Source organism: Diceros bicornis, chromosome 6, assembly GCF_020826845.1.
Source record: "Diceros bicornis minor isolate mBicDic1 chromosome 6, mDicBic1.mat.cur, whole genome shotgun sequence".
In the NCBI taxonomy this organism is placed as follows: Eukaryota; Metazoa; Chordata; class Mammalia; order Perissodactyla; family Rhinocerotidae; genus Diceros; species Diceros bicornis.
In genome coordinates, this window is record NC_080745.1 from 89,437,655 (window position 1) to 89,460,821 (window position 23,167).

The 23,167-nt window shown below is 42.7% G+C and overlaps 1 protein-coding gene across 3 annotated transcripts in view; it reads left to right on the forward strand.

The window, feature by feature from the left end:
* The window catches only part of DOCK1 (dedicator of cytokinesis 1), a 512,522-nt gene that overhangs the window by 69,030 nt on the left and 420,325 nt on the right, over nt 1–23,167 (forward strand). For 2 of the 3 annotated variants that reach the window (XM_058544272.1, XM_058544273.1), the window contains 7 exons: nt 2,452–2,600; nt 6,901–7,036; nt 7,903–8,060; nt 9,494–9,575; nt 9,989–10,124; nt 16,852–16,924; nt 20,008–20,150. In XM_058544272.1, coding sequence (XP_058400255.1) covers nt 2,452–2,600; nt 6,901–7,036; nt 7,903–8,060; nt 9,494–9,575; nt 9,989–10,124; nt 16,852–16,924; nt 20,008–20,150 — 877 coding nt within the window. The remainder of the gene's footprint in view (nt 1–2,451; nt 2,601–6,900; nt 7,037–7,902; nt 8,061–9,493; nt 9,576–9,988; nt 10,125–16,851; nt 16,925–20,007; nt 20,151–23,167) is intronic. The other variant, XM_058544274.1, reaches the window with a different exon arrangement.

Genomic DNA, 23,167 nt, shown 5'->3' on the forward strand with positions numbered 1-23,167 from the left:
CGTCTGGGGCTGTGTGCCTTTTGACCTGCTTTGGTTGGGGTGCAGCCGTGCTCACTGTAATAAAGTGACCGTAAAGGAAGGGGCCACGGGGTTCACCTCTCCTTGTGTTGGAAAGGGGAATGGGCTGCTCAGGGCCCCTGGAAAAACAATTAGGCAACCTGCATTGATGTACCCTCAAAGTTTATATTTTGATCATGAAAACTAAAACCTGCTTTTAAACTGTAATAGGTGCTTATTTATGGATGCAGTAGAGGGAGATTATGATTTATTTTTTTGCCGTTTGTCTGCCTGTTGGCAATGCCTCTTATTGTTTGAGAAAAACTACACAGCCTTCTAGATATAAGCATGTTTGTTACAGAGGAGGGGAAATAGTTTACATTCTGGCTTCGTGTGCAATTGTCCAGCTCTCCTGATCAGGAAAGAAGTCTTATTAATGCAGAGAGGTCGAGGCTCTGACATCTTCCATTTCGTATTCCCTCAGGGCATTTCTTTGCACATAAATTCATATTTGCAGAAGATTACCTTTTGTTAAGCCCGTATTTCTATTCAGTGTTGATTTCTGATATGCTAATGTTGTCAGGACAAAGCAAGGGCAGCGGAGAGAAGTCAGTGCGTCAGTTTCTCGGGCACACAGAAAACTTCCTAACGTTCCACAGCTGCTCTCTGGGCAGACTTGTTGTTTTTGATTATACAGTGGTTTCCTATAAATGCACAGTAATAAGCAGTTGCAGTAATTGTTCATCAAATGTTCTCAAAAACCTAAAAGCATAAAGTTAGCCATGAATGTTTTGTGTAAATCTGAGCATTTCCGTAGTCAGTGTTTCATGTTCAACTTAGCAATTTTTAAACAAAATAAGGCAGCAAAACAAACAGGAGTTGATGCTGACAAATATGTTAGTGGACACGGTTTTAGCCATACAACCCCGAAGTAGACATTCCTAATCTAATGATCGCTTAGGTTTCCTTTTTAAAAATTTACATTTGCCTCTTATAGACTTACATTGTTGGATTTGTGCAAAGCCAAAGAAAGATGCTTATAATATTTTTATATGCTTTTTTTGTTTTGTTTTGCTCTGTGGTTATAGACAAGATAGCAAAATATTAAGGATTTTAGATATTTGATAAGGCTTTAGAAAAATGGGCAAGGAGAATTAGTAAGAAGGAAACAAACGTAATTTTGGAATAAACCATTAGTTTTGACCATTTAGTTTTGACCATTTAGTTTTCATTTAAGAAATTAAAATTAGGATGATAGTAGGAAAAAGAGATCATGGGATGTAAAATAGTCTGAAGGACATTATATGATGGGTGGGTGATAGGGATCTTATAAACTTCTAGAAAGAAAGTCAAATACTAGAAATAGTGGGGTGAGAGGTGTAGATATGTAGAGAAGTTACTTTAAAAAGTAGCAATGACCACATTTTAATTTTAATTTTTTTTATTTTTTTCCCCCAAAGCCCCAGTAGATAGTTGTATGTCATAGCTGCACATCCTTCTAGTTGCTGTATGTGGGACGCCGCCTCAGCATGGCCGGAGAAACGGTGCGTTGGTGCGCGCCCGGGATCCGAACCCGGGCCGCCAGCAGCGGAGCGCACGCACTTAACCACTAAGCCACGGGGCCGGCCCAGACCACATTTTAATTTTTTATGGGGGCCATGATGTATAGAATTTTATCAAGTTAGGTTTTACCAACATTTCTTTTCTGGAAAGAACCACCAGGTTCTTTTTCCTTTGGGTAATCCATAATTTCCTTGATGAATTGTCATCTTGAAGTTGCAAAACTATTGCTCTTCTTTGTACCATCCATCCCCTCGAGATACGTAGATAGTGATAAGTGTGAGTTTTGCGTCTTATTTGCATTTTCCTTTTGGTATAAACACACCAAGAGCTTGTAGATTCAGATTTGGCTTACTGCAGAAGCTTCTCTGTGTGTGTTGAATGAACCACAGGGTGCCAGGAGAGCCCAGTGCGATGTTCTCTGATAGCTCAGCTGACAGCCAGGCCAGGGGTTCATTTGCTCAATGTGCTGGGAATGGTCCAGGGTGAAGGGTGTTCTGAAGACTCAATAAGCAAGATCTTTAGCCTGAGACACTTTCTGAGGGAGTTTCAAGGGATGCTTATCCATGGGCCAGACACTAGAAGCTCATAGGCTGGCTTTGAGGCTCCAAGTCCAAATCCTGCCTTGGTCAACTCCTTGATTTGGTAGTACATACTCTGGAATGTTAGATGGAATATTGAGGATTGTGCATTACTTTTTAGCTTTTAATCTTTTAGTGTCTGATAGGAACTAAATTCTGTATCATGTGTTCCAATTTCATGCTAAAGCATCTTTTAATTTGACATTAATTGAATCCCATCGTATAAAGCATACACTATATGTGTATTTGAAAAAAAATCCACAATTGCTGTTTTACATCCAAAGCTTTACAATTGGCTTTTCTCCTCCTATAGCAAGATAACAGGGAGATGTTTCGAAGTGTACGGCACATGATCTATGACCTTATTGAATGGCGATCACAAATTCTTTCTGGAACTCTGCCGCAGGATGAGCTCAAAGAACTGAAGAAGAAGGTCACTGCCAAAATTGATTATGGAAACAGGTTTGTTTATTTGAAAGATGATTTCATGCTTAAATTATCCGATGTAACGACATCACCATAAGCCTTGTGGAGACTAAAGTCATATTTTATCATAAAACAAAATTTCTAACTTCAAAATAATGGCATGGTTTTCATTTTTAAAAGGATGAGGTATTTCCTATTGGATCCTGAAAATCAGGAGTTTCCTGAGTCATTGTTGAAAATTGTTCTTCAAATGATGGAGTCAAGAAGCCAGCATTGGGGTAGCCTGTCATTTTCACTCTTTTAGAAGGGACCCCACAATGATTCCCCCCAACAAGAAACTTTTGCTTTCTGCTTACGGTATTTGACTTTGAGTCTAGATGTTGGGTACTTTGTGCAATAACAAGCACCAAGCTTCTTTCTGTGGAATGCTAAGTTCCTAGAGTTGGAAGGGATTTCAAGGTCACCTTAAAACTTGTCACCAGTGTAGGGATGTCAGATTTGGCAACCAAAAATACAGCCAGCTAAATTTGAATGTCAGATAAACAACAAATGATTGTTTTTTAAGTATGTCTCATGCAAAAGTTCCCATCTACGGCAGGCCTCCACCCAGCTCTACTTGAATGCCTTTGGCAATGGAGTGCTCACTCCCTCATTGAGCTGCATGTTCTAGTGTTAGTATGCTTTTCTGAGGCTGGAAGGAAATGAGGTTCAGTCATCTTAACTTTGCTAGGTTCTATAACCAGAATGGGGGCATGCCTTTTCTCACTGGATAACTATTTGGTAGTTCGTATAATGTGAGAGCTTCAAGAAGCCTCAAAAATGATCTGGTCCCATGGTTCCCAAATGCTGGTGTTTATCAGAATCACATGGAGAACTTTCAAAATACAGAATCCAGGGACCCACTTCTTAAGATTCTGATTGCTGATGTCTGGAATGCTGGCTGGAAATCTCAGTTTTTAAAAATAGAGTTGGACTGTGATCGACAGCAGATTGGGAAACTTCTGGTTTAGTCCAGCCCTCTCATTTTACACATTAGGATGTAAAGCTCAGAGAATAGAAGTTTGCCCCCAGCCAGTCAGCGGAAGAGAGCCCTGGAAAAACTAACGAACCTTTTTGTAAAATCAAAATTATAACATAATTTTGTTTTCTGGTAATACATACTTTCAATTGTGAAAAGTTTCTGAAAGCAATGTTATTAGTAAGATAGAGTGTTTGGTTTAGAAAGGCTACAGGAGAAGGTTTTTGGTTTTTTTCCCGGAAAGGCAGAGACTTCTGGGTATAGGGTATTAGATATTGTTGCAGTGAAACCCATTTCAAGACCACCTGCCTAAAAAACCAGACTTTTGATTTTATTTCCTATTGGAGTATCATATTTTGAACTTATGTTCAGAAGCCACCTGCTTAATTTGGCTCTGGGAATCTACCAAAGTACCTTATGTCATGGAACAATCTAGTTAAGAAAGGAAGGGTTTCCAGATGCAATTTACTGCTTTGATAGGAAATACAATCCTTAATAAGACAGTTTTTTGCCTGAGAAACTCAGGTCTACTCCATAATTTCTCTAAAGCCCATTGCTCTGTGCATATCTTTCTAGTTCCTTCTTCAGGAAATGAAATGATACAAAATAAAATCACGGTGTTGAAAGTTCAATTTTAAGATGGTTTCTAGGAGATGTTTGAGAATGTGAGTAAGGTCATGGACCATCTGTCTAGAAAAGTGCACATACATAATACACACACACAGTTTTTTATTTTGTGAGGAAGATCAGCCCTGAGCTAACATCTGTGCTAATCCTCCTCTTTTTGCTGAGGAAGACCGGCTCTGAGCTAACATCTCTTGCCAATCCTCCTCCTTTTTTTTTTTATTTTCCCCCCGAAGCCCCAGTAGATAGTTGTATGTCATAGTTGTACATCCTTCTAGTTACTGTATGTGGGACGTGGCCTCAGCATGGCCGGAGAAGCGGTGCGTCGGTGTGCGCCTAGATCTGAACCCGGGCCACCAGTAGTGGAGCGCGCGCACTTAACCGCTAAGCCACGGGGCTGGCCCCACACACACAGTTTTGTATGTAATTTCAAGGGCATTTCCACCTCCCTTTTCTCCGTGCTTTAGGCTTCCATGGAATTAATCTCTAATGGTGTTAGAGTCTCTTGCTCTGCTAGGATACAGCTTCATAATGGAAGCTCATTCTGGATTCAGAACCACCTGAGTGCTGATTGCTGAGAACAGCCTGTTGAATGGTTGGCATGAAGAAGATCCATGACTGGCCACTCCCTGTGATGGTTTGCATGTGGCATTCTGGAAAGAGCATTGGCTCTGCCATGAGAGGGTTCTGGCCCAGAATCCAGGCTCTGGGCTCTTCTAGATGTTTCTTTGAGCTTAGGTGTCCTCCTTTGTGAAATGGCCCTGACCATCTCTCCTGGCAGGACTGAGATAGGGAGTACATGCAGGATGTATAGCAGGTTGGCACATGGCCTGGGCCTCCGCTCCTCAGGGGGCCTGATTTTGCATGGCCTGCGGGACTTTCTGGCCAGTCCTCCTACAGCCAAGTGCTTTGTAGCCTTGCTCACACCAGCACTGGCTCTGCCCACACTGGCGCTGATCCTCTCTCCACCCTCGTTAGCACTGACTCCACCCACACCAGCACTGACCCCGCCCACACCAGCACTGGCTCCTCCCAGGGGCAGGTTCAGGGCAGGCACGAGCAGTAATAATTGAGAGGGGGGGCGTTATCTTATTAGTGAAACATGTTACGAAGACAACTAATGAGAGCTTAAAAGGCTTTTAAAAAAAATATCCTTCTGTTCCTCTTGAGGCACCCCACAATCATTGCAACTGCTGAGGCTGTTTTCATGAAGAGTGAAAAACCTCTATTTGTTTAAAAGACCGTTCACCCTTGTGCTGCTGATGAGCCCAGGAGATGCTGCTTCACCGACAGTGACTTTGCTCAGTAGATATTAAAGGAAAAATTGAGGGTTTTGTAATTGCCTTCCAAATGGTGCAGTGGTCCAGCATAACTCTCAAAACTAAGCCTGTTGGGCACATTATCAGACTCTGTCTAGCTTTAAGGTGTGTGACCTTCAGAGAAGTCAGAGATTTGTTTGTTTGGATGGAGTCTTTATTGCCAAGTCAACTTTCCTCTTAAACTTGTAACTGTTAAAGACATTCTCTAATTGAAATTTATTTGTCTTTCAAAACACTCTTTCCTTTGTTGTATGGTTAAAAAAAAAAATTTCCTGCTTTCATAGACTTGTTAATAGCAGAAAGAAAATCCCAAAGGCAGCATATAAGGCCTCTGTGGTTAAAATCCTCATGTCTTATTAAAAAGAAAATGAGAACACACCACCATAGCACAACTCATGGTTTCTTTCTTTATGTAATTGCCTTTGTTTATTCTTTAAAGAAAAACCATGGTAAAAATCCCCTAACAATTTTGTTGGATTTGGGGAATCGGAGAGAGTGTTGCCAAGAAATATTTCCAGATATAGATAGACAGATTTATTAACCAGATGCTGCTTGTGTTTTAAGTTGGCTACTATGTTTAGCCATCTGGCCAGAAAGTTTCTTCACATTATTGTGGATAACTTCCATATGTTTGGTGTTGAAACACAATAGAACATCTTTATCGAAAAATCTTCTGATGGGCTAATTTAGGGATTAGAACTGACTGTAGGTGGAAGGAAAGCTGTGCGGTGGAATCTACCAGAGACGGCGATGAGTAAAGAGAGTGGCAGCCGTGCCTCTGCTCCAGCTTTTCCTCCTTCCCTCCTCTACCCAACCCAGTGATGACATCACAACCACCAATTTTATGTCTTTGGGCATACCGGTGTGTATGTGACTGCATGTGTGTATGTGTGTGTGTGTGTGTATATATATATATATATATATATATATACACACACACACACATATATATGAGTATGCATATATATGCACACACTTTACATATACACACACAAATATATATATACACACACACACATACCCCCCCTAAAATATATATAGCATATGTGTGCTTAAAACTATCCATACTCTTCACATGGTAATTAGTAACATACGTTTCATTTGGGCTTTGTAGATCTGTAAAATTTCTCGTTGTAAGACAAAGTCACTATTGCAATGGAAGAAAAAATAGAGTAAGTTTTTTTTTTTCCAATTTCAAGGGAATACATTTTAAGTTAAAGAAAATGACCTTGCAGAATTATGTTTCCTAATATTTGTGGGTGACCCTGACTTTCTATGATATTTTCATCTGCTCAGTTGCTGGGATTGAAGTTGTGTTAGAGAATTCAAAGCTCTTGGTTTGTGTCCATGAAGTTCTGAATTCTTGTTGTTCTAGAATTCTTGACTTGGACTTGGTGGTGAGAGATGAAGATGGGAACATTTTGGATCCAGAATTAACGAGCACGATTAGTCTCTTCAGAGCTCACGAAATAGCTTCTAAACAGGTGGAGGAAAGATTACAAGAAGAAAAAGTAAGTTCAACTTTTGATAATATCTGCTTATGTTTGGGGTATATTTTCTCAGTAACAGTTTTCAACATTAGTAAAATAACAGTGAAGCCCAGAATTGCACTAAAAAGGACCTGAGAGGCACAGGTACACAGTATATTTCATACAGTGATGAATGGAAGGGAGCTCAGTGTCAAAACATGTTGATGACCTGAAATGATTTCATCCTTCCGGGGGGTGTGCGCAGCATTGTGCTTCGTCTGAGGAGGCAGGATCTTAATGACATTGATTTTGTGTTCTCATCTCATGGGAAACAATACTTGATTTTGGATTTCCTCTTTGGTAGGAGTAGGGGAGTGACGTATTCTAAGCTTGATGGGGACAAGGAACACATGTCTTATTGATCTTTTTCATTGTCCATGGCCTTTAATGGTATCTTGTATGTAGTAGTTAATCAGAAATTGATTGACTCATTGAGTTATCCGTTCATTCAGCAAGTATTTATTGAACATTTACTGTGTGCCAGGTAATGATGAATAAGACAGAGATGTCCTCAGAGGGTTGGGAGAACCAAAAATTGAACAAGCAATCACACGTGTAATCACATTTCTGATTCATTGGTTGACACTTGAACGTCAGTATCTCTGAAGAAAACCCTCAGTACCAACTGATATGGGATTGGGACCGTTGCACGAGGCACTGTTGTTTTTACTTGGGTACATGCATGTTTGAGAATGTGAAGTGGGGACAAGGAAGTGACTGCATGGATGGCTATGCTGTGTTATCGCAACTAGTTGTGCACAGTTTTCTATTCTGTAGAGAATAAAAAGAGTGAGGGTTAGCGATTGAGTGTTGCTAATGTCAACTTTCTGCTTTATTTCCACTTGCAGTCTCAAAAGCAGAACATGGAGATTAACAGACAAGCTAAGTTTGCTGCCACCCCCTCTCTGGCCTTGTTTGTCAACCTCAAAAATGTGGTTTGTAAAATAGGGGAGGATGCTGAAGTGCTCATGTCTCTTTATGACCCGGTGGAGTCCAAATTCATCAGGTCAGTGACAGTCCCTGGCTGCCGTCTCTTTTCTTTTGCAGTGTTAAGAAAATGGCATCTGAACCACTAGAATCTCGCTCTCGCAGAGAGCTCCTGGTGGACCAGCTGGCCAGACTTCCCAGAGCAGCTGAACCCAGTGCTCTTTTGGGACAGTGTGATGGGGCAGCTGGCTTGGGCTCAGGGCAGGGTCAGCTTTCTTGCGTGTACATGGGTATTTGATTGTAGAGTTTTACTCTTGTAAAGTGTTAAGGACCAAGCAACCAAAGATTGAAGTAATACTTTGTGTTCTGTGTTGTCTTCATAGGATTTTATATTTCCAGACTCCTCAGGTATCACTCTTCTCTTAATCTTGCCTTTTTGAACTTTTATTCTCTATGAATGTCATTTCTGAATCTTTGACCTATTGTTATTTCTCCAACATGATTGGCTAGAATACAATGTCTAGAACAGTGCCTGCTACCTAAAAGCTCTCAATTAATATTTGTTGAGTAAAATATTGTAAATCTCATCTCTGCCATTCCTGTCATTTCTGATATGGTCGTCTCTTTCCCAGTTCTGCTTTTGTCTCTAGTATAACTTTCTCTTTGTCCAGATGGAAAAATTATGGTTTAAATTATGTGTGATGTGTGTGTGTTTAAAACTCCAGTATCTACACTTGTGTTATTCAAAATTTAAAAACTTAGTATATGATGGAAAACAAAACGAGTAGGTGAGTTTTACTCTCACTTCTACAAGGGGATTATTTCTTCTTGACAGTGGAAACATTTTGTATTTTTAGGTCATATTTGACTTGTCATAGGCTCTGAAATAAACTTGCAGTGTTTATTTTATACTATAAATGAATGAATGGTGAATTTTATTCTATGGTCATGCTAAATGAACAAATATGCTTTTAAAATCATAAGCTTTGAAATGTCATTTGCAAATAGTTCCATTGCAGTTAAAACCCTAGACATCCAGGCCCGGCCCCGTGGCTCAGTGGTTAAGTGCGCGCGCTCTGCTGCTGGCGGCCTGGGTTCGGATCCCGGGCGTGCACCGACGCACCGCTTCTCCGGCCATGCTGAGGCCGCATCCCACAAACAGCAACTAGAAGAATGTGCCGCTATGACATACAACTATCTACTGGGGCTTTGGGGGGAAAAATAAATAAATAAATAAAATTATTTAAAAAAAACCAAAACCCTAGACATCCAAAATGAAAACCTCCCACGGATTTTGTCCAGGCAGTCCTCGAATACTACCTGTATGGGAAATTACTTATCTTCTCTGCTACTGGAAGAGTAGCTCTATTTGCCGTTGTTGATATTTCTGAACTCAGATAGTTGGCTGTGCGATGGACCTCTGTGGGATTATTTTCAAGTCAATGAGGATGTACATTTGGTATCCTGTTGTATTTGGAAAATTAATTTGCTTTTATTTCTTTGTTTTTCCAGTGAAAACTACCTGGTTCGCTGGTCAAGTTCAGGATTGCCTAAAGATATAGACAGATTACATAATTTGCGAGCTGTTTTTACTGTAAGTGCACCCAAAGATGTTCAGATCAGTCACTCGCCGTTCTAATGATTATTTTTAATGACCTCCCTCTGACTTCTCACCGCACTAGATCATGGGTCCTTGGGATGCTCGTAATGCATGTTAATTTAGTAATAATAAAACGCCTTCCCAGAAATCTTCTGAGTCTCTAGCTTCCCTTAAAATCCCCTTGACGAAGATTTACTCGAGCATTTCTCTTAAACTTGTGTCCTAAGTTCACTTAACGTTAATTGACTATTGTTATTCAGTTTTTTTTTGTCATGTGAGTAACTTATTAAAATGCTAAAAACTGGTCCAGGAAAAGAGGCTCAGTCTATCCTTTTACTGTCTGTTTCAATTGAACCTGCATTGAGTAATGGTTCTCCGAAATAATTTATGGAAATTAATATTTCCAGGACCTCGGAAGCAAAGACCTGAAGAGGGAGAAAATCAGTTTCGTTTGTCAGATTGTTCGAGTGGGTCGCATGGAGCTGAGGGACAACAACACAAGGAAGCTGACCTCGGGCCTGCGGCGGCCTTTCGGAGTGGCTGGTAATCCATTTCTCTCCTTTCCCTTAAGTTTCAAGATCATCCCATTCACCCTGAGTAACAGCTGCTGCTGAATACTGGACAGTGGGCTGCTTGATTTATAAGCTTTTCTGTTGGAGAGCAAAAAAATCTGTTAGTTCTTTTCTGTGTGCTCTCAAGTTGACGTGCTGCTCAGGATGCTTCGGTCCTCAAGCTTCAGACGTAAATTATACATTTCATTTTAAAGTGGATCACATCTCCTGGGGGAGACTCTGACCCACATTCTCAGCCTGGCGGGGTCATGGGAGGTAGGCAGCGTTTCTGGACTTGGTGATTGATTGATGTAGGAGCGAATTTGCACAGAATGGTCAAAGAGATAAAGAGAGAAGGAGAAGGAACCATGAAGAGGACACGGTTATCTTAAAATGGGTGCTTCTTATCTTCCATGTTTGTATTGTTATTTTGGTGACAGCACAAGAGGAGGGAGAGATTAGTTATCTCTGTTAAGGAAGGATAGAAGGGTCCCTGCCAAGTTCTGATTAGTTGACCTCTTTCACTCTCTCTCATTTTTCACAGTTTGGGAAGTGATTTTCTCTCACTGTTGGATGGTTGCAGTGGAGTTTCATTACGCAGCCCTTATTTATTCTTGTTCTGTCTGTGATTCTTAGGATTTATAGGAATATGGATGTGGGAAAAGTTCTCATTTCTGATACATAGCTGGATTTCTTGTATGAACAGCAGTGGAACACATTCTTTGCCTTGGCTACTGGGAAACTCGAGGCTTAGTTTTTGTTTGTTTGCCTCTTCTAAATTGATTTCATTTTTAGAGCAGTTTTAGGTTCATAGCAAAACTGAGCAGAAAGTATAGAGATTTCAGAATTCCCATGTACCCCCCGCTCCCCGACACACGGCCTCTCCCACTGTCAGCATCCCCCAGCAGAGTGGTATATTTGTTACAATTGATGAACCGACGTTGACACATCATAATCACCCAAAGTCCGTAGTTTACATTAGGGTTCTCTCTGGGTGTTTTATATCCTATGGGTTTCGACAAATGTGTAAATGACATGTATCCCCCATTAGAGTATCATACAGAGTTTTCACTGCTGTAAAAATCCTCTAAGCTTTGCCTGGATTTTTTTGAAAAACATATCAAATCATTTAAATAAATGATTTATTACTTCATAAAGATTAATAACAACGATACAGGCATTATAAGAAAGAAGCACATTAATTCAGTTTACTTCCATTTACCAACAGGGCTCTGTAATGGAGTTCCACTGAATTTTCTATTTTTGAGTGGAATTTTGAAGGTGAGATTGCCTTTCTGAGTCCCCACAACCATGGGCTCTGGAAATCTTTTCACATTTTCATCACTTATTACTTGAATATATACTTTAAAATTGTGCCTCTATTTTTCGGAACCTGTAGCAATCTTTTATGTGTAATCTGATATTATAGTTGAAATACCTGTAAATTTTTGGGAATTCTTTTTTCTCTTTCCCACCTCTATGATAGTTTTAACGAAATATTTTACTTGTACCTCAGGTGTATTAGGCTTCCCTTAAGTGACGAGAGCAATCTGTGACAGTATATGTAAGCCAGGGCTCTGTCCAACACTGATGCTGTAGATTCTCTGGTTATTAGATTACCAATAAAGTGATAAGTTTCTACGAGTGCATAGTTAGATTGCTTAAAACAATCATGACATCCAGACCAGAAGCTAACAGTTTTCTCTTCCATTTGATTACAATGGGAATTTTCTCAGCTTTCATAGGTTGACTTTTTTTTTTTATAATTTTATTTATTTATTGTCCCCCCAAAGCCCCAGTAGATAGTTGTATGTCATAGTTGCACATCCTTCTAGTTGCTGTATGTGGGACGCGGCCTCAGCATGGCCGGAGAAGCGGTGTCTCGGTGCGCGCCCGGGATCCGAACCCGGGCCACCAGCAGCGGAGCGCGCGCACTTAACCGCTAAGCCACGGGGACGGCCCCATAGGTTGACTTTTGATGCTCCAGGAAGGCCTAGGGAGGAGGGGAGGAGAGGCTGACGGTCGCAGGCCCAGCCGATACCACGGTGGTGTTTCATCAGTTTCAGCGTGCTCTTTGCTCTTGTTGGGGTCTGGAGTTAGGGGACTCTCAGGAAGCAGGCTAGAGCCCGCCACCAGTGGAGTTCTCCGTGAATTACTGACTTCCGGGTTCTTCTCTGGAGGCGGGCAGGGAGCCCTGACACAGTTCCTGTTTTTGGAGGCCTCACCTGTGTCACCTTGGTAGAGATACCTGGGCCTCTGTCAGGTGCCTGGAGCTTGGGTCCCTGGCTGCAAGGCTGCCATTGTCTGGTCCCCAGATTTCTGCTGACCCCGGGGTCCCTAGTTGCTTATGTCTGGACTCGTCCTTGGCTCCTTACTTTTCTGTCTCGTGTCCCTAGTACCACTGGTGTCTGGGACGTGGGGCTCCTGGAAGCCCTCCTGGGTCCAAGTTCTTGCCTTTCTGGCCTACCTTTTGCCCTGTGAATTCTGTGTGTGTGTGTTGGGGGGTGGCTGTTCCCTGCTGCTCCTCTCTGCCTGGAGGCTTCTCCCTGCTTTTTGGCTGCAAGAACCTGTGTGAAGTGCTTCAGAGACCCTGGGAGGCATTTTTTGCCCTTGTTGGAAGATTTCAGACCTGTTGCCGTTAGAGTCGGTTTCCCGGTCTGAGGGGTGTCCCTCTGCTCCCCTCCAGTGCAGCAGTGGACAACCTGTTATTGTTGGTTACTTGTCTCCACTCCCCGTGTGGTGATGTCCCGTTCATTCCCGGGTGCCGAGCTCCGATGGGGCGAGGCGTGAGGGAGTGAGTGCTCTCTCAGCTTCCGCTTCATTCCAGAGGGGCCCGCTTTCCTTGAGCTGTGTAGCTGGTGTGTTTCTGTAAATAACACGTAAGGATCTGAGTGTTCTGTTTATATATCTTCCAACTTCCTACTGATATCTCCATGCTGAGATGGGGGGAATACATTTCATCATGTGATTTGGCTATGTAGATTTTTGGCACAAAAGGTAAATATTTTAATGCAGTGGTTCTCAACCCTAACTGTGTATGAGAACAGTCTGGGGAGCTGTTAAAACATATTGTTGCCTGGGCCACTCTCCAGCCAGTTAAATCACAATCTCTGCTTTAACCAGCATCGCCTGTGAGCCGCTGTGGGCAGTGCAGTGACTGGCAGGACGCTTCTGTCAGACTGCCTTGCCTCCCTCATTACAAGGTGGCACTCAGCGTGGCCAGTGGGGCTTCCTTTCATATTGCGCGCTTCTAACCCTCTCAGTGCATCCTCCGACCTCACGTTCTCTTTCTGGTTAAGAATGGTCACTTCTCCACCTCACAAAGTTGATCCGCTTTTTGATAACTGTATTCTGTCCATTTGTATGCAACTTCAGTTTCCATATATGAATATAAGTTTGAAGCTTTATCCAGAATAATTTCTGCACATTGTGTCGACAGAGCCCAGTTCCTTAAAATGAGCAAAGGGTTTGTGGACCTGTAAGCCTACAGTTCTAAGTCTTTTTATTGAAAATATTATGTCACTTTTTTTTTTTTTTTTTTGGTGAGGAAGATTGGCCCTAAGCTAACATCTGTTGCCAATCCTCCTCTTTTTGCTTGAGGAAGACTGGCTCTGAGCTAACTTGTGTGCCAGTCTTCCTCTATTTTAAATGTGGGACGCTGCTGCAGCATGGCTTGATGAGCGGTGTGTACGTCCACACCCGGGATCCGAACCTGCAAACCCTGGGCTGCCAAAGCGGAGCACGCGAACTTAACCACTATGCCACCTGGCTGGCCCCCACATGTTTCTTTTTTTTACCTTTTTTGTGATGTAAAAGTGATATAAAATTGTAAAAGTTATCAAAAGAAAAGAATAATTAAAATGTAGTTATTCATAATTCTTTGTAGCTGGGGTTGTACCTTGTGATATTCTGGTGTATTTCTTTCTAATTGTTTTTCTCTGTGTGTGTGGTATGTAATTTTAAAACAAGATCAGATCATACTGTGTCCTTTTTCTTTTTATTCGTTTTTTTGGTTTGTTTATTTATTTATTTAGTCTCTTTAGTCTCTTTTTTATTTTTTTACCATTGTAACCATTTCTGAGTGTACAGTTCAGTAGTGTTAAGTATATTCACTTTGTGTATTTTGTACTTTTTATCTTTGAAAAAAACCATTACATTATGAACATTTCATTTTATTAAGGATTATTCAAAAATTGGGGTCTTCGATGGCTGCAATCTGTGGCTGCTCATTATTTCAGCAACCCTTTATTTCTGGGCTTTGAGGATGTTTCTAGCTTTGTGGTATAGTAGGTACGTGGTGAACATCCTTGAACTTGGGTGTTTGTTCGCCTCTGACTGTGGAAGGTGAGCACACAGAAGTGGAATTGCTGAATGGATGGGCGTGTGCCCCCAAGGCGGACTGAGGTACTGGGGATGGTCTCCTGCGTGTTTCTTTTCTTTTTTTTTTGTGAGGAAGATCGGCCCTGAGCTAACATCTGCCAGTCCTCCTCTTTTTGCTGAGGAAGACTGGCCCTGGACTAACATCCGTGCCCATCTTCCTCCACTTTATATGGGACGCCGCCACAGCATGGCTTGACAAGCGGTGCGTCGGTGCGCGCCCGCGAACCCCGGGCCGTTGCAGCGGAGCCCGCGTATTCAACCACTTGCGCCACTGGGCCGGCCCTTCTCCTGCGTGTTTCTCATCACCTGCCTTCCAGTTTCCTGCTTTTGTTGTCCCTGATCCTCCATCACCATCATCCTCACGCCACCTTCCTTCTCCTACCGCCTGCATTCCAGTGTCATGCGATGTCATCTGTTTGCTGGGCCTCTCACGCCCTGCTCTGTCACACAGCCATGGTGACTACATACAGCTGGACTCTTGGCTTCCTTAAGACTTAAGACTGACCCTCACATCTGAATGTAGAGACCCTGGGCTGTCAATTTGGGGGTGATTCCCCCTCCAGTCCTCCATTTCCTCCTTTGGTGACGGGACCTTTTGAGGCCTAAAGTCTCAACCACAGTGAGAACTTCCTTGGCACGGCCTGTGTGCCGAGAAACAGTGAGGGAAAGTCCTTGGGAAAGTATGTGATGACCGTGATTTCAAAGCCACCTCCTCTGAGGCTTGGGATGGGCAGGCCGGAAGGGTTGTCACTTCTAGAAGTAGCAGGACTAAGGCTGCTTTCAGCGTATTGGTGCTCCGACTGGCGTTGCACTTCTGGCTCACGTGCTGCCTTCCTACGAATAGTTACCGGGCTGCCGATGTGTTCCCGGGCTAGAGGCTGGGGTTTCGGCAAGGGAGTTGGACGATCAGGGAGACTCACAGTCACCTGCTGGGATGAGTCCCGTGACAGAGGAGAGAGGTCTGTGGACACATAGGCAGGCCACCCATTGCAGACTAGGGTGCTGGGGATGGTCTCCAGGTTCAGACTCACCTTGTTCTGGCCCAGAGCCGGTTGTGTGAGCTGCTGCAGAAATACTGGAGGCTGACTGGACTTTGGCCATAAAATGAGCTCTATTTGATGGTTCTGAACTGGTGGTAAAAATGTGGTCTTGGGCATATGAGCATCTTAACAATAGGTGGATCCCGTGATCTAGTGCTCATCAGTCGCCCAAGAGTGCTTGAAGCTGGGAGAATCTTCTAGCAGGTGGAGACTGGAATCCAGGCCATTTGTCTTCTCAGCAAACACAACTTGATGTTCCAATTTATTTGCCATACTTGGACTTGTATCTCTAAACATTCATAGGCTCTTTGCTCTATGAGTAGTACTGGTTCAGCGGAGTATGTGTGGGTGTTTTCCCCCAGGACACACGTGTAGGCTCCGTGGGCTTCATCACACCAACCAGGAGGTGGGAATGCTTCTGTTCTGGTCCTATAGATCTCTCTCCCGCTTTTTTTGGTTGGGGAGGGTGGAAGAAATGGAAGTTGTCCACATTTTCAGTGTATGATTATAGTCATTAGGGAATGGATTGTGCCAAAGAAAATAAACGAGTTATGTTGCTCCCTTATCTTTAGTCAAGTGGGGAAGTTGAACAGAGATAGAGAATGTGACCAGTGCCAACTAGGGCTTTCTTAGGATTTCTCACTGTGTTCCTCAGAGCTTGGGCATTGGAGACTTTCTAGCTATCTGACTCAGGGCAAGTTCATTCATTTGTGTCTTTGAGCCTCAGTTTCTTCAGCTGTGCAGTAGGTGATTGTGAGGATTACCTGTCAAGTGTCCCTTGAAATAGTGTCCAGAAATGCCAGCATGGGGTGGTAAATCGTAGCTACTGTATTGTTGTTTTATTATTGGGGGGAACGCAATAACTTAGGTAAGGCTTCAGAGCCGTACTGTCCAGTATGGTCACCCCCTGCCATATGTGGCTATTTAAATGTAAATGAATGAAATCTGAGTAAAAATTCAGTTCCTCCATCACACTTGCCACATTTTAGGTGCTCATTGTTATAGAACATCTCATCATCACACCAAGTTCTGTTGGATGGTGTGGCTCTAGAGTGCCAGTTGGATAACAGGCAAAGAAATTTACCAAATAGCACTCTGCCATTTGAACCCCAACCCTATTTGGGCCGATATTTTGAGATAACTTTGTCTTTCAAACATGGAAACACTTTAATCTTGAATATAAAAAAATTCCACCATATAGTTGATGCTGTTGTTTGTCAGAAGACATTCTGATATTCCTTTGTTTGCTATGGTTATAGCATTTAAGCAAAACAATCTCTGTTCTTTTCTTGTCCCCAGTGATGGATGTAACAGATATAATAAATGGAAAAGTAGATGATGAAGATAAACAGCATTTCATTCCCTTCCAGCCGTAAGTATGGAGCAAAGTACTTAACCACATATAATAAGGAAAATGTATGTTTGTAATAATTATCTTCATTATTAAGTTTATAAATTCAGAACAAATGGGGATTGATTATTTTATAATAATGAAAAGTCTGTTTAGTCATTGCTGTAGCACATGGAGTTTTTTTGTAGCCAAAAGAATCCTGGGTTAAGGTTTGTTTATGGTCTTGGAAGTAGAAGCTTTTGCATGCGATCCCTGAATTGCCTTATCGTGTAGGACACGCAGAGCTACTCTGTTCGTGAATGTTTCTTAACATAATCGATTTATTCTAGTAGCAATTCACATTTTCAAAATACAGTACTTTCAAATTCATCACAGGAGGTTGCTGGTTTTAAAATAGAAAACCAAACAAAATAATGATGAATTCTTTTGTGAAGTGAGAGATAATACTTGAAAGCAAATAATCACGCAGCTGACTTTCCTGTCTCGGTTGTTGCTGAGAGTGGACTGTGTCTGTGCTTTGCCATTTTGAGGATTTGTCTAGTCTGACCTGAAGTCTGTAGAGAGGGGTTGGAAGCTTGAAAGCACTTGGAGGAGATTCATTAAATTGATTCTCGATTTGAAGGCAGATCCCATGGAAAAGGTTGAAAGAATCGGTGTTATTTCCCTGGAGATTAAAGCAAGAGGGTACCAAGATAATGGTCTGTGGCCACTTCAAGGGCATTTCTGCACCTCAAACAGAGGTGGAGAGAAAGAAAGGTATCACAGTGGTTTAGGTTAATCGTAAGAGACAGCTTCCTCCTGGGCATGTGAAATCTTAGGAGAGTAAATGATAAGGCGAGTTAGAATGACCTGTCACAGTGCCCTGCGTTCTGTCTTTTCTCCTCATTTCTGTTACGACTTAGTGGTTTCCAGCTTGAAACAAATTTTATGTTAGAAATCTTACATTGTTTTTGGGTGTTGGCTGAGGGGCTCGTGGGGCCTGGTGACACTGGGTGGGTGGCTGAAGGAGTCCTGTCTTGTGGGGACAGGAGATGTGAGGTTGGCTTCCCTGTGCACCACGTGTCTTTACGTGATGGACCACCCCACTCCCTTCCGGGCTTGAGAACCACTTGTTCAAGATGGGAATAGGTGGTTTTCTTTGCAGACAGGTGACTTGTCAGCATCCTGAAACATCGCTCAGTAGAAAATTTTGCAATCTTCTTGACATGAGAATACCAGAAAACCCTGCATTACGAGCTTGAAGCTGGGATCCAGTTATATGTATCTCACCACGCACAACAGGAGACAGAGGTCTTTCTTGGCTACAATGCTTTAGATTTACTCTTCTGTCCAATGTGGTAACCACTGGCGACATGTGGCTATTTGAATTAATGACAATTAAATAAAACTAAAAATTTAGTTCCTCAATCACAATTGTTTGTTTAAAGTGTTCAGTACCACATGTGGCTAGTGGCTGCCATACTAGGCAATGCAGATACAGAACATCTTCATCTTTGCAGAATGTTCCATTGGATAGCACTGCTTTGGAATTACTCCCAGTGAAGATAGTTACAAAGACAGCACAGTTCTGCAGAATCTGGAAGTTTCCTCAGTAAACAAGGGGAACATCGTCTTTGAACATGGGCAGATATTGAGGTGATAAATAAAATACACTGTAATAAAATGATAATATTAAGTTGCTTCTTTTGCCCATGAGAAATAATGCAGCCCAGTGCTGTTTGGAATGCTGTTTTATATGTTAGACCTCAGAGTTTCCTGATGCCCAATGTACTACTGAGTTGAAATTACCTGTTGCCTGCTACTGTCTTCTGGGAAAAGTCAAGGATGAGAAAAAACGTGGGTTATTGTTTGAAAAGTTAGAGGGGATATTAGTTTTAGATTCATTCATCTAAATTTCACTGGGACATGTTATGAGCTAGTTGAGATGGCGTGTTGCCACCATCTTTTTGTTTTTTAGTGAAAAGTCCACTTTAAGAAATACTACTACGTGTTTAACTCTTATTGTAATTTGTGATTCCTTGCTCCGTTAAAGGAAGACTAATATGTAGATTAATATTTGCAGTGTTAGAAAGAAAAAAGTAGCCTGATTTTAATAGCAAAATAAGCAGTGAAACCAGTTCTTTGGGAAATGCCATGCTAATGAAACCGTTTTTTGCTCCATTAAAACTGATTTACGATATCACAGGATAAGTTTTAGGGAAGGAAGCACAGTGTACATTTCTCTCTCTCTGTCTTTTTTAATGTGGTGAAATAAATTAAAACAGTCCTCGGCTCTCTTGAGTAATGTGGGCTCAAGTGATGAATAACACTGTCCTTGTTTCTAGAAACGATTTTAAACATTTTGTACATGACATATTTTCTTGCTCATTGCATATTGTGCTTTGCTGTGCTACCTGGTATTTTTCTTTGCACATGTTGCCTGTTTGTATTTATTCTCTTGGTCCTAGTGCAGCTTTTATTAAAAGCTCCTGATCCCTGGGCCCCGAAAATGTGGATGGTTTATATTCATAACTGTGTCACAGTTTCACTTTTCAGACACAGTAGTTGTGTTCTCCAAAGACTATGCCATTCCTTTCACGTTTAAGTATTTTAGGCTACATTGAGTACACAGTCTGATGGAATAGAGTGATCGCCACCCAAGCTTCCCAAGCAATTAGGTTGGAGGGATTTTTTTTTTTGTCTTGATTTTGCTTTTCCCTTCAAACCACCTGGTCCTTGACCTACGCTATAGTCAGGAATTATTGAAATTGCAGAAATGGCCATAAACATTCCTTGGGATTAAATGCCATCCAACCATGTTACTTTCAGATAAGTTTCCTTTTTTATTGTTTAGTAGAAATGGAGTGGAGGTCTGGTGCACATTTATTTCCTGGGGATAGGATCAACCTCGTTTGCTTTACTTCTCTTGTGTGGTTCAGCATTTTCCTGATCAATGCTCTTCCCTGTCTCTCTTGTCACCTATCCTATCCTTTGTCGTGCGTTGACTCATGATGACTCTCTCTCACACTCGGTGACGATGATCTCTTGTGTTCCCTTGTTACCGTGACCTCTGGGTCTCTGTGCCCCTTTGTCTCCTGTGGTCTTGGTCGTCCCGTGCCCTCCAGGCTCGCGTTGGACGACGCCATTCGACACAAGCCGCTGAACATGTCATCCCGTTTTTCACCCAGGGTGGCAGGGGAGAATGACTTCCTTCAGACTGTTATAAACAAAGTCATTGCTGCCAAAGAGGTCAACCACAAGGGCCAGGGTACGTATTCTATTGATTTGTTCCTATAAATGTCCATTTACATGACCTTGAGACAGTGCTGTATGGTTTGATGATGATGATGATGATAATGGTGATGATGGTGATGATGATGTGATGATGATGATGATGATGATGATGATGAAGAAGATGATGGTGTAATGGTGATGATGATGATAATGCTGATGATGGTGATGATGATGAGGAAGAGGGTGATGATGATGATGATGATTATAACAAGGCTAATGATGCTGCTGCTACTGATGATGATGATGATGGCAGTGTTGGAAATGGTGTGTACTTGTTGTCCCTGATTACAGCATATGAGAATTTTCTTGCTTATCGCCTTTCTAAGCATTGCTGAGAGCCAACCTCCTGGATGAGAGGGGAAGACTGAGTAGGATACAGTTACATGTTCGGAAGGAGCCCAGAGTTGATGAGACGGGAAGCAACTTATTTGTTTGCCTTCCTCAGTCTTCTCCAGCCATCTCCTCTCTCCCTAACCGTTTTTAAAAACACTTGAATGACTTCACAAGAGAACATAGTAACTCTCTGCTGGATGCTATTTCACCTTGCTGTTTACAGAAACATGGAGACATTAGACATAACCCACCTTCCCTGTGCTCTTCTTCTGTCATGCACTAATCACTGCCATGTTGGTTTCTGGGGCCCCTCTTCCCGTACCCCTGGGAAAGTGGCTTCATATTGCAGAGTGACTCCCCTTCAGTTTTGTAATGGAAGGGATTTCTCCTCCTCAACTCTCCGTCTTGCACTCATCATTTTTAATCCCATGCTGACAAGTTTCCCGGCAGCTGACCTTCTGTTGGCAGAGGCAGTGAATCAATCATCTTGGGGGCTGGTGACAGTTGGAACTCAGCTGGCCATAAGGGCTGCCAGAAAACAAGTTTGCTGAGGCCCCGCCTCCAGCCCGAGGGCAAGTCACCTTCAGAACTTCTCCTTCCTAATGCTGCTTTTAGCACCAATGGGAAATCCACTTCTCAGTCCTTGATTAGATACAGACTTAGCATAAACTCAGCAGAGCTTAGGTGAATAGACCTGGTTCACTGTCTAGTTACCTTATGTCACTAGACTTTTAAGAAACAATTATCTTGATTGATTTCCCATTGTTCTAAAGGAGAGTGTGAATTGAGTCTGAAGAATGTTCTGGAGGATTAAGGGGACCTTTGGCTTTCTTTTTGTGTGACCTACCCCCCTCCCTGGCAAACAACAGTGAAATGAAAACCCCAACCCAAAATGGTAATGAAACGTGGCCTCTATAGACAGAGCAATTTTAAGCTGACCCAGGACCCATCTTCTCATAAATTAACAGCCCTCCCAATTTGCACTTTAATTGAAAACCACGAGGAGGTCCAATTAACAGTCTTTCTATTGGAGCCACTCTCAGGCTGGGAGCGCCAGGCCCCAGGCCCCTGGCTCCCATCGGATCGTGTTTCTCTTGCGGAGTCATCAGAATTTTGATAAACTTTTATTACACAGGAAAAGTGGAGATTGGTGTCAGGCCCAGAGGAAATTACTCGGAAGGAGGACCTACAGCCTGCCTCTGTCAATCTCACAGGTGTTGTGGCCAAGATCTGTGTCACTAGAGGCAGATGGGCTGGTGCCAAGGGCGCCCAATTCCTTGAACTCCAGGAGAAGGAGGGGTGTTTTCAGGGCACTGTGAGAACTGAGAGACAAGAACATTGTTTTCTCGAGGGGACCGCAGGTGCCTTCCTGAACCAAAATGCCCTTGGGCAACGTCACTGGGTCAGTTTTACGTGGAGACGGAGGTGAACGCTTCTCCAGGGCTCCCTCTGGGGCCTATTTCAGCGCATTCCAGGGAGACTGGGAGAGCTGTGGCCCAGTGAATGCAGCACAGAGTTAGCGGCTGGGTTGGCGGGGCTTTGCCCATGGAGCTCCGTGTTTTCATCGGTAGTGACCTGGGCTTACCTTGAGGCTTGCTTTCCATCAAGTCACTGTCAAGAGCGCAGGGCAGTGGGAGGGCCGTGGAGGAATATCCGTCCTCACTGAGAGCCGTGCGATTCCCGCGCTCGTCCATTCGCACTCGCGGCCTGTCCCTCCTGAGCTTGTGTCTGCGCTTTGGCCCATTTTACATTTACATTCAACTGTTTGCTTGTCACAGTTGACAACATCTTTTGTATTTAGCCCAAATGATTCTGAACCCTGAACCCAGAGGTGCTGGGTGTTTTATGTGGACGTGAATCCTCAAACACCCCCAGACATCTGTTCCTATTGTTTGAGACATAATGGGTGCTAATTCCTTTTGCTTTTTAGTTACTCTGGTTAAGCAAAAGTCAACCTAAAATGAACTTTTTCTTTGAAAATTGGCCTCATTTTCTCCAGTGAGGAAAGTGTTTTAAACCCAATGTAATCAGGAAAATTTACTTTCTGTGTTTAAATTGTGTGACAACACATTGAATTGTGTGACTAAGTTACTAGTTTATGAACTAAGATAGTTGAGCAGGCTGGTGTTTTTGAGAAAGAAAAGGTGTTTGAAAGACAGGATTTTAGAATGATGTTATTAAATGTTTATCTTTGCCCTCTGTGAGTAATTTTCTCACCACATCCTGCAAGTCTTTGAAAAGTGTCTTCGAGTTAGGTTTATCCCAGGGACATGTGTTCCTTTGGGAGGTTTTGGGACTCACATTCCTAAGATTTGAGAAACTCTTAGCTGCGTCCTGGTGTCCCCAGTAGGGACTAGGTCCGTGTCAACTGCAATGATAATTCCCCTTGCACTCCTGTGAGTGTCCCTTTCACTAGGTTTGTGCTACTAGAGCACAGAGCCAGGGGTTAGGTGCCGGCTCTTCAAAGGTCCATCTGCTCACCTGTCCTGCAGGTCTGGAGTGGCCTGTGGTGCTTTTGTGTGAATTAGAAGAAGGGGGCCTGTCCTCTGGGTGAGTGGGGAGATGGAGTCAGTGCCAGGGCATATAGCGTGGTGAGCAGAATGTGGGCTGGATTTAGCTCCCACTTGCCTTTCTTTGCCAGTTGCCTTGTGCAGTGCA